Source organism: Chrysemys picta, chromosome 9 (genome assembly GCF_011386835.1).
Source record: "Chrysemys picta bellii isolate R12L10 chromosome 9, ASM1138683v2, whole genome shotgun sequence".
Classification (NCBI taxonomy): domain Eukaryota; kingdom Metazoa; phylum Chordata; order Testudines; family Emydidae; genus Chrysemys; species Chrysemys picta.
The window spans coordinates 42,416,322-42,427,970 of NC_088799.1; the positions used below are offsets into that span (position 1 = coordinate 42,416,322).

General features: G+C 42.5%; 1 protein-coding gene across 1 annotated transcript; it reads right to left on the bottom strand.

Moving 5' to 3' along the window:
• Positions 1–571: 571 nt before the first annotated feature.
• Positions 572–2,736, bottom strand: LOC135973714 (uncharacterized). Its single transcript, XM_065558071.1, has 2 exons — positions 1,803–2,736; positions 572–1,205 (listed from the first exon to the last, which is right to left on the bottom strand). Exons 1-2 carry the CDS (start codon positions 2,344–2,346, stop codon positions 703–705), a joined length of 1,047 nt encoding a protein of 348 aa, XP_065414143.1. The 5' UTR covers positions 2,347–2,736; the 3' UTR covers positions 572–702.
• Positions 2,737–11,649: the final 8,913 nt, after the last annotated feature.

Below are 11,649 nucleotides of genomic sequence, written 5' to 3' on the forward strand. Positions count from 1 at the left end.
TTTCTTCCCGGACCAGAAAGTGACCATTGGGGATGTTGAAATGCCTATCGTGATCCTTGGGGACCCAGCCTACCCCTTAATGCCATGGCTCATGAAGCCGTACACAGGCAGCCTGGACAGGAGTCAGGACCTGTTCAACTACAGGCTGAGCAAGTGCCGAATGGTGGTGGAATGTGCATTTGGACGTTTAAAAGCGCGCTGGCGCAGCTTACTGACTCGCTCAGACCTCAGCGAAAAGAATATCCCCATTGTTATTGCTACTTGCTGTGCGCTCCACAATATCTGTGAGAGTAAGGGGGAGACCTTTATGGCGGGGTGGGAGGTTGAGGCAACTCGCCTGGCCGCTGATTACGCGCAGCCAGACACCAGGGCGGTTAGAGGAGCACAGCAGGGCGCGGTGCGCATCAGAGAAGCTTTGAAAACGAGTTTTGTGACTGGCCAGGCTACTGTGTGAAACTTCTGTTTGTTTCTCCTTGATGAACCCTCCAAACCCCCCCCACCGACCCGGTTCACTCTACTTCCCTGTAAACCAACCACCCCACCCCACCCTCCCCTCCCGCTTGCAGAGGCAATAAAGTCATTTTTTTTTAACATTCATGCATTCTTTATTAGTTCCTTACAGAGGTAGGGGGATAATTGCCAAGGTAGCCTGGGATGGGTGGGGGAGGAGGGATGGAAAAGGACACACTGCATTTTAAAACTTTAACTCTTATTGAAGGCCAGCCTTCTGATGCTTGGGCGATCATCTGGGGTGGAGTGACTGGGTGGACGGAGGCCCCCCCACCGTGTTCTTGGGCGTCTGGGTGAGGAGGCTATGGAACTTGGGGAGGAGGGCTGTTGGTTACACAGGGGCTGTAGCGGCGGTCTCTGCTCCTGCTGCCTTTCCTGCAACTCAACCATACGCTCGAGCATATCAGTTTGATGCTCCAGCAGACGGAGCATTGCCTCTTGCCGTCTGTCTGCAAGCTGACGCCACCTATCGTCTTCAGCCCGCCACTTGCTCTGTTCTTCCCGCGATTCAGCCCGCCACCTCTCCTCTCGTTCATATTGGGCTTTTCTCATCTCCGTCATTGACTGCCTCCACGCATTCTGCTGTGCTCTATCAGCCTGGGCGGACATCTGCAGCTCCGTGAACATCTCGTCCCTCGTCCTACGTTTTCTCTTTCTAATGTTCACGAGCCTCTGCGAAGGAGAAACATTTGCAGCTGGCGGAGGAGAAGGGAGAGGTGGTTAAAAAAGACACATTTTAGAGAACAATGGGTACACTCTTTCATTACAAGGTCGCATATTTCGGCTTGCAGGCAGCCATCGTAGGCCACAGTGTTTTGGCTTTTTTAACCTTCTTAACATGCGGGAAAGGTTGCAAACAGCAGCGCATTTCCCATATCAAGGATGAATTGGGTTGTCCATTTAAAATGGGGTTTCAATGTAAAAGGAGTGGCTGCGGTTTCCCGGTTAACATGCGGCACAAACACAAGTAAACCCCCCCCCCCCCCACACACACACACGATTCTCTGGGATGATCACTTCACCCCTCCCCCCACCGCGTGGTTAACAGCGGGGAACATTTCTGGTCAGAAGAGCAGGAACGGGCGCCTCTGAATGTCCCCTTAATAAAATCACCCCATTTCAACCAGGAGAGCTTTCTGGAGATGTCCCTGGAGGATTTCCGCTCCATCCCCATACACGTTAACAGACTTTTCCAGTAGATGTACTGGCCGCGATTGCCAGGGCAAAGTAATCATTAAACACGCTTGCTTTTTTTTTGTAATGTTTACAAATAGTTACAAAGTTACACTCACCAGAGGTCTCCTGTGTGCCCTGAGGGTCTTGGGTGAGTTCGGGGGTTACTGGTTCCAGGTCCAGGGTCACAAACATATCCTGGCTGTTGGGGAAACCGGTTTCTCCGCTTCCTTGCTGCTGTGAGCTACCTACAGTACCTCCATCGTCATCATCCTCCTCGTTCCCCGAACCGTCTTCCCTGTGTGTTTCTCCAGTGAGAGAGTCATAGCACACGGTTGGGGTAGTGGTGGCTGCACCCCCTAGGATCGCATGCAGCTCCGCGTAGTAGCGGCAAGTTTGCGGCTCTGCCCCGGACCTTCCGTTTGCTTCTCTGGCTTTGTGGTAAGCTTGCCGTAGCTCCTTAATTTTCACGCGGCACTGCTGTGTGTCCCTGTTATGGCCTCGGTCCTTCATGGCCTTGGAGATCTTTTCTAATACTTTTCCATTTCTTTTACTGCTACGGAGTTCAGCTATCACTGCTTCATCTCCCCATATGGCGAGCAGATCTCGTACCTCCCGTTCGGTCCATGCTGGAGCTCTTTTGCGATCCTGGGAGGACTCCATCACGGTTACCTGTGCTGATGAGCTCTGCGGGGTCACCTGTGCTCTCCACGCTGGGCAAACAGGAAATGAAATTCAAACCTTCGCGGGTCTTTTCCTGTCTACCTGGTCAGTGCATCTGAGTTGAGAGTGCTGTCCAGAGCGGTCACAATGAAGCACTGTGGGATAGCTCCCGGAGGCCAATAACGTCGAATTCCGTCCACACTACCCCAATTCCGACCCGCAAAGACCGGTTTTATCGCTAATCCCCTCGTCAGAGGTGGTGTAAAGAAACCGGTTTAAAGGACCCTTTAAGTCGAAAGAAAGGGCTTCGTTGTGTGGACGTGTCCAGGCTTAATTCGGTTTAACGCCGCTAAAGTCGACCTAAACCCGTAGTGTAGACCAGGCCTGAGAAACTGGAAGACAGCACTATAGTTTCAAGTATCAGAGGGGTAGCCGTGTTAGTCTGAATCTGTAAAAAGCAACAGAGGGTCCTGTGGCACCTTTGAGACTAACAGAAGCATCAGATGCAAGCATCTGAAGAAGTGAGGTTCTTACCCACGAAAGCTTATGCTCCCAATACTTCTGTTAGTCTCAAAGGTGCCACAGGACCCTCTGTTGCTTAGCACTATAGTTTGTGACTAGTATTAAATCAGCTGATGGTCACAGGTACAAACACTGGATCTTGAAACTTTATAGAGTTATGGCATAGCCACAGTATACTTCAGTGATTTCAGTGGAGAGAATAAGAAAATTGAGAGATCAATGTACTTCACTCTTTAAAGTAATAATTTATAACAGCCACTTTCGGGGAACCTCAGCCTGATGTCCTTGCATTGCATTTTGGTGTTTTCATCATCCTGGTGCATCAAAACATGGAGACACATAGAAAGGGGCCGCTGTGTCTTGCTTATTCCTGGGAGTAAGGGCTGAGTCGCAACACTTTCCAAAGGCTAATCCTCGGATGATGCAGCTGCATACCACCTCTTACATAGGACTGAGCCTAAAAACTCAATCTAGCCCTAAGGCAAAGAACCATAGCTTTGAATCTTTGTACTCTCAATCAAGTTAATCCCTCCCTTTTTAATCAGTTATTTTACAAGACTTTGTTTAGCCTGATCTTCGTATAAAAATTAACAAAACCCTCCAAGGTGCACACATTTCTAATAAACAGAATAATCCATTTCATTTTCAGTTTTTTCCTTTCACAAACAGAGGATGCTGAAAATTTCATCTTTATTACTCAATGCTTTAGGCAATGATTATTCACAGGAAGTCCACTGCTTTCTTTCCACCCCCCAATCCCATAGATACAGATCATTTGTGTGAGCAATGGTGTCACCATTTAATCCATAGTATATAGTTGCAGGAAGGCACACAAGTTAACTTCAAAAGGCTATCACTTGAAGAAAAATCTCCACAATATGTGTAGCAATTAGTTACAATAGAAGCGTGCACCTGTGGCAAGGAACTTTGGTGATTTGAAGAAGCTGATCTCAAAACCTTTAAGCGCTGAGGATTCCCAGATTTAGATTTGAAGAACTGACAGAATTGACCTGTTCACCTCTGAACCAGTGACCTACAGGTGGGAAGAGGTATTGTTAGTGGCATGTAAGCAGAATGTAAGGCTGAGTTGTTTTGATGTTTAAGATATCCATTTCATCTTGGCGTAAAAAATAACAAAGAGATGGGCTGGCCGATGAAAGGTAAAACTTCACTTGATTTAACTCAGCTAGAAAGTTAACTTTTGCAAATATTTTTACAATTTATGCAGTGCAGACATGTTAATTCATTTGTGTTTAAAAAGTAAAATATTTTGCATACTCTGATTATCCTAAATTACATTATGTTCTTGATAATGTTCTTAGTCTGTTTTCCCTTATTAAATAATGCAATTCTGTTTAAAAATTAATGATTGAGGGCCCAATCCTGCTTCCATTGAAATCACTGGGCATTTTGCCATGGATTTCAATGCCAGAAGGATCAAGACCCAATGTTTCCTAACATTTTACCTGATCATCTCTTCTGCCTCATTAAGGGGAGGAGCTGGAAGTGGGAGAGTCAGGTAGGGTGGAATTCTCAGAGATGGCAGGAAAGCTCCTTTTTTGACAATGTGAGTTCTCCAGGACCCACATTGCTTGCTAGAGAGCCAGTGCTGAGGCCCAGGGCATCTACTGTGTTTGGAAGGGGATCAGCCTCCTACTTCTTATATATCCTCCCCAATGAAAGAATGAGAAAGAGACCCCGTAACACAGAATGTTAAGAAGCTAAACAAATAGGGCAGTGCTGATCAACTGCTTTGGATGTGAGGGGGAACCCAACTTTTACTCACAGCTATCACTACCCAATCTTTGAAGGCCTTCCTCCATCTAATTGCTACAGTAGAGGGCATTCTTCTAAACAGGTGTTTTCCCTCTTCTGCTTTACTCTCTCCTTGGTTCTTGGCAGATACAAAAGTATTTCACATTGAACGTCATGAGAGTTAAAAGCAGAGTCAGCTGATGCAGAAGGGCGTTTTCATGCTGCAGTGACTGACGGCAACCACCAGTCCCCACCAGATAGGAGAGAAGGTGGAAAGGGAAGGATATAAGGGAGCTGTTACCCAAGGAGGATGTTAAGGAGCTGCTGTTGGTCTCCCCAACTGCCTGAGATTGGCAGAAGTCTCCCCAGAAACACAAGTGCTTAGGTTTTCCTGACCTGGAAGCAAAAGTAGGATCAAAAGAAATGGAGTGGGAAATTGGGTGAGGCACTTGGACTGTGCTGAGGAATCCACATAAGTCATGGAAGGGGGGAAGCAAGATCCAGAAAGGCCAAGAATTAAGGGATGCTTTTAAATTTTGTCAGGGTAGAGAAGCAGACATGATGTGGGAAAGAAAGTTGGAGTATTTAATTTTAGATCTCCACAAAAAAATGGTCAGGTCCACATATGCAAGCCTGTGAAGGGTCTCTACATGCATGCATAGTATGTAGCAGTTGCTATTAAAATGTGCTAGGTTTCCTTTGGGTAACTAGAGGATGTTAATCCAGTATTTTCAGCATTCCTTTATGCAAAATAATATATATAGGGAATGCCGCTGACACTGAGGTAACATTTCCTAGTTATCTGAAGTAAAATTGGAATGCTTTAAATGCAATCAAGCGTTGCTTCATCCATAGTGTACTTTCCCAGAGCAAATGTAAGCATCACAAAGAGTATGTCTCTGGTAATACTAAAGAATAAGGGTCTAGTCCTTCAATATGCCCTCAGCATCCATTATCTTCTAGAATAGCAGGTGTTGAGCACCTTGCAGAAAGTGTGCAATACTTTATAGTGTAGAACACTGTCTGTTACAGGAAATGTTTCACCATACAATGGGTTCTGCTGCACAAACAAACATGTCTTGAGTAGTAAGTAAAGTTCAATTAAATATAAGTATTAGTGATCAGCCACCATTTAGAAATCAAATCCCAAATTGAATTATAATGGTAAAAGTCTACATCACCTGCCTGCCAAAAGATTTACCAAGTATTTTGTGTTATAGGATACATACAAATAAGTCATATGAAACTAGAGCACCCCATTTCAAAATCATTTCAATAATGACTTACCCATATGAATGTAAGCAGATGAAGGATAAGCTGAAAGCGGGATAAACTGAAAAGGCCATGTGCTGGGTCCCTTCATTATCTACATGACTGGAACTACTATTGCACTTTATCATCTGCTGTCTCTCCTTGCTATCTCCCTCTTTAATTTTCCTAAATGGCTGGTACACTGCTGCTGAGATAAGGTATTTAATATGGGAAAGGATTTAGAGGTCCCTACAAGACCAGTCTCAGCTACACTTTTTAAAATGTCATCTTGATTTGTGCTTTTTTCCTCTCTAAGTAATAGACATGGGGATTATGAAATGAATCTGGAAGCTAAATTCCACTAATGAAATTATTGCATACACTGATAACATAAATAGCAATTGGGTCATAGTACAATAATCCCAGTTGGTAGTCAGTATGAACATAGAATGAGCCTCAGTTTTCAGATGGATTATCTTTAAAATAAAATAAAACCCCTCAAGGCTGTATATATTATGTTCAAACCTAAAGTTCTCCTATGTATCTTGTTAGCTAGCATAAAAGCAATCAAGTTAAAAAAGGGTTTTTTTCTTTATTACCAATAGTCACTTAACGTGACTAAATACATGCATGTTATTGTCAAGTCTTCATAAACATCCATACTGTATTTGTAATATTGGGTAATTCCATCAGATGGTAGACCGTGAGAAACTTCTAAACTAGAAAAAAAGTTTTCTTTAAAATACACTTGAAGTCAAGGAAATTACTTGTAAATTCACTTATATTAAGATAGGGCCAGATTCTGCCATCCTTACTCATATTAAGTATGTTCTTACTCTACAAATATTCCTATTTATTTCGGTAGCACTCAATGTGAGTAAAGGTGGCAGAAGCTGGCCCAGATAGTTTTGTAAAATAACATTGCATTTAAAAAACCTATCTGAAAACATCAAAGTTGCAAAGTGAAGCACTCAAATTAGGAAATGCCAAAATTTAGATTGCCTTGGTAACCTTAACTCTGCCTCCTTATGTATATGCATCACAATCAGTCTTGAATTTCACGATCAATGCTGTTATTTCTACAGGACCCCTTGCCTCATTCAGTTTGCTGGTTTAACGGTGTTCAGTGAGGGAGACAATCAGTCAGTAAAGTACCTACTTCAGGAGATTCTTTTTAGTTCATGTTCTCTTGCCTGCTGTAGTGTATGTTCCGTAGTTGTTTCTTTGAGTCACGATGGCAAAAATCCTACCACTGCCAGTTCCTAGCCCACATTCCCACAGATGGGCCCAGACATAATACAGTGAATGCATGCAGGCTATAGAGAGCCCATTCAAGAGGACTCTCAATCCTCTCCCTCCCTCCCTCCCCCGAACCTCACCAATATTTACTAGAGCACAATTTCATGGTGGATCTCTGCTGGAATGCACAATGCACTGACACCAGTGCTGACCTCAGAGGTCAACAATAAAATAGATATGCACTGCCTACTCATTTAGAAGAACTAAAGTATTCAAAGTAAGAGTATTTAATGTGACATATACACTGTTCACATCTACAGAACTTGAATCCTATAATAGATATCTGAACGCACTTGTCTAAAGGTAGCATCCTGAAAGTACATAAGAAGCATTTCTTGTGTGTATATATACAGTAAATTATATCTGAAATTAAAGATCTGATTATTAAGGATTGGATAACTCAGGGGATTGGTAATGGGATATAGAGCCTTTTATCTAGGTCACTGGTACTGATGTAAGCCAAAGTTATACTAAACAATAATAGTTACCATCTGATGGCAGTTCAGCTTTCCTAAGTGAAATGAGATGCTGGTTTCAGTCCAGTGTATAATACTCACGTCAGAAAAGCCAGTATCACATTTGACAACCTAGCTGTGGATTAAATGAGCACAGAGATGAATTTATCATTTTACCACAGAAGAGGCCCCTCTGGAATATGGCAGAAGCACTCTTATGGGAAAGGCTAGCCCTGCCATTGCCTATGTTGCACATAGTCATTGGATAGAGAAAGGAATTAAGTATGTAGTGCAGCTAATTCAGCACCTTTCACTGGGCACTTAATTTTTGAAAAGTGTATACAGCATTTATAAACCTCCTGCCTGTGACTGGTACTTGCTGGACAAATATCAGTTGTTAGTGATATTGTGGGGGAGGGAGGCTAATTTCAGCAGCCTTCTGTTGAATAGCCATTGATCGCTCAGGTCTGTTACCTGAATAAAACTCTGAAATGTTATCTTTTGATTGTTAAAGCCAGTACTGAAGCAGGATTAAAAGACCAAAATCTGAAATTATAGACTGACTGTTGCCAGCATCACAAGCAATGTCATAAAAGAGCCACCATGCAGTTTCAGAAAAGTCCATTTCAGTCTAGCATGTTACACGTTTCATTCTTCCTGAGTGCCTCTGAGAGGAGTTTGAGGCCTTGTCTACACTAAAGGGAAAAGTCGATCTAAACTATGCAATTTGAGTTACATGAATAGCGTAACTCAAATCGACATAGCTTAGATCTACTTACCGCAGGTCCACACTACGTGATGTTGACAATCGGCAGTCAATTTAGCGGGTCTTCACTAGACCCGCTAAATCGACCGCCGATGCATCGATCACCACAGTGTATATCCTCTGGTAAATGTAGATAAGCCCCAACACTCTCCAGTCCAAATGACACCTATGGGAGTCAAGGGCACTCCGCATTTTGCAGGATCAGGCCCCCAAGACAGCCATCTGTAGTACATCTGCTGCAAAATGGGACGCAGCTGCTATTTTAAACCTGGGAATAGAGGACTTTGCAATGTTCAGCTCTATTTTCTCTTTTTGTAAGATGAGGCTAAAGGCATGCCTATGCTGCCCTCAAATTCAGACTATGGGGATGTGAATAAAAATGCGCACCAATGTGCTGTGCTGTAACGCCTGTGTGGACACTGCGAGTGCAAACTGAAAGGTTCATACTTTGCATTAACATAACTTATTCCTGTTTGAAGAGGACTAACATGAAGTAGGAACCTTTTAGTTGTGTCCATATCATCCACGCAGGAGAGTTACTGTGCAGTTCTTTGGTGCACACTATTATTTGTACCCCAGTAGTCCAAACTCCAGGACAGTGTAGACATGCCCTCTATCTGATTACCATCTTAACAAAACCTTCTGTTGTTTGTTTGTATTACAGTAGTGCCTGAGGCCCCAAAAGAGCTTGGGCCCCATTGTGGTACGCTTTGTCCGCTCACATTGTTAGGAAGAGTCCCTGCCCCAATTTAATTAGACAAACTGATAGAGGGTGAAAGAAATGACGTATTATCCCCATTTTGGACTGAGGTACAGAGAAATTAAGTGGCTTGCCCAAGATCATACAATAAATTTGTGTCAGAGCCAGGAATTACACTCACATCTCCTGAGCTCCAATTTTCTGCTTTTACCAAAAAAACCAGCCTTCCTTTCACATCTTGATTTAGTTCTTTCCCCCCCCCAAATGTGATTGTACACCCTTTGCATGCCCGTTACATGCAGAAAAAATTATTTGTGCACAGAAGAGAAGGTGTAGGATTATTTTATTACCCAAGTGAACATTTAATTTTTTCCCTGCATAGAAATGCAGTTCCAAATTGAACAAAAACATATAATGTTCCTTGTCCAGAAAATGGTGCGTAACAATTTTGGAGACCATGGGGCTATATTAGAGCATTTATATCTAGAGTTACAAAAGAAAAAAGAGCATTCCAAATGTTTACAAAACCACATTTTTTGTACAATGCTAAAAAATTCATGAGGGAAATCTTGGTGCTGTCTAATGAAGCTGCCATACATATGCAAATACGGGTACTGAGCTGCTGAGCTTCTTGGGGTGTTTTTCTGTCTGCCTCAAACCTTGATATAATCTTTTACGCTAAATGCAAAACTTCATTTCAGCAACATGCAGACTTAGATTTTGTGAATGATGCTGCCAATATCTTAGTTGGTTGAATGAAAGGAAAATGGAAAAATAAGAAACAGGCTCAGGCATAAAGATTTGCTCTATGTGAGTCAAACACCTTCCCCATCGGCTCACAGCTCCTGTGTACTAATGTGTCAGGTTCTGCTGCACATGTGGGATGATGCCCAATTTTGAGCATCTGCAACCCCAGCATATTATTGTGCACAGTTCTTCAGAGGCTTGATCTGCAAGGAGGACTTTGAAGGTGAGTAATGGACATTGCCAGCAGATCAATGATTGAGAAATCAGCTTCACTGGCCAGTCCCCTCCTAACTGGACGTGCAGTGGCTACAGAAGTTTTGCCCAGGCCTTCCTCAGCCTGAAAGTAAGGCTTAAGGATCACATTATTTTTATATTATGGCAGGACATACAGACCCCAACTGAAATCAGAGTCCCATTGTGCTCAGCTCTGCACATACCCATAGTTTCCTTTGTTTCTAGCCTCTTGGGAAGCAGAAACCGTACAATCTAACTAGACAACCCAGACAGTGGTTGAGAACAAGAGGGGAAATAGAGGAACCAAGGTGTCACAGCACATTACTGACAGAGCTAGGGAGTTAGACCCTGACCTCTTAGCCCCAGTTCAGTGCCCTAGCCACTACACCACACTGCCTTTCTCCTGTGTACATGCACTTTATGCAAAGCGAGAGGATTTAGCCCTCTACAGTTTTAACAATTTCTTCATCCAGGATTACTCTGTTTGTGAGGTAGTTTGGCCTGTATAATAGCAAACTGCTTAAAAAGCACTCATGTTTTATGGAGTGGAGGCCTCTGAATGAAGCTTTTGGGGCACGGATGAGACTCCAGGGCAACAGAAAACAGCAATTCCTAGAAATGTTTACAAACAGACTCCTTGAAGGATTTTTTATGTTTTAAAGATTTTTAAACTAGGCTCATCTTGTTTGTGTTGACACCAATAGAACATATGCAAATTGCTGGTTTAATCTATTATACAAGAAAAAAAATCTACTGAGATACATTCAACAGAGGTGAAGCAAGAAAATCACATATTGACTGGGACTGCTGCTTACTGTTTTCGTTTGCAAGAATTTATTATCATAGACTATCATCCACCTCCTTGGATTTATGATTACAGTAGTGTGTTTTAGAGTATGTCTCCAGGATTATCTCTTTTGGTTCAACCACTGACACAGATCTCAGCTGTACCTGCCTTACAGATGTAAAATGCATGCAGTTTAAGAAAGAAAACAAAAATGAGAGCAGAAGACAGCTGAAAAACAGTAGAATGTAAAAGTAAGGTTTTTAGGCAAGTAGAATCCCTAACGAGGATTACAACAGAACCACAGGATTCTGACTGGATAATATGGCATAATTAGATTTGAAAATTATGCAGCATCAAGCAGTGTAATTCTATACCCTATGCTGAATTTTAATTTCTCTAGTTGAGAGCCATTGGAGTCAGCACACCTTGATATCTTTCGCTTTTTTTCCTTCAGGATGCTATGCACCCTTTTTTTTTTCCTGCCGTGATGTAAATTATAATGTGAATATATTTGTTGATACAAATTCATGTGCACTAAAATAAGATGTGGAAATTCCAGTTGTTTTTACCTTTGCTGAAAATTGGGACTAATAGTGAAATCATTCAAAAACTGACAGAGGGCAGAATAGCTTTTGAACTGCTTCACCTGTGGAATTAATATATAAAGAAAGTACCGGTAAGTACGTTTTCAATAATTTTTCTATTTGCTGCTATTTTAAGTAAGCAAGTACAATGTTATATTACATATAAAAACACAGAATAAAAATATTCACAATATCTAAGGATT

What these genes read in the sequence shown, in the direction of transcription:
- LOC135973714 (XM_065558071.1), bottom strand. Translation starts at nt 2,346, where the DNA reads ATGGAGTCCTCCCAGGATCGCAAAAGAGCTCCAGCATGGACCGAACGG. An exon ending in GGGCACACAGGAGACCTCTG is followed by an intron (nt 1,206 to 1,802) that starts GTGAGTGTAACT and finishes CTCCTCCGCCAG; the next exon opens with CTGCAAATGTTTCTCCTTCG.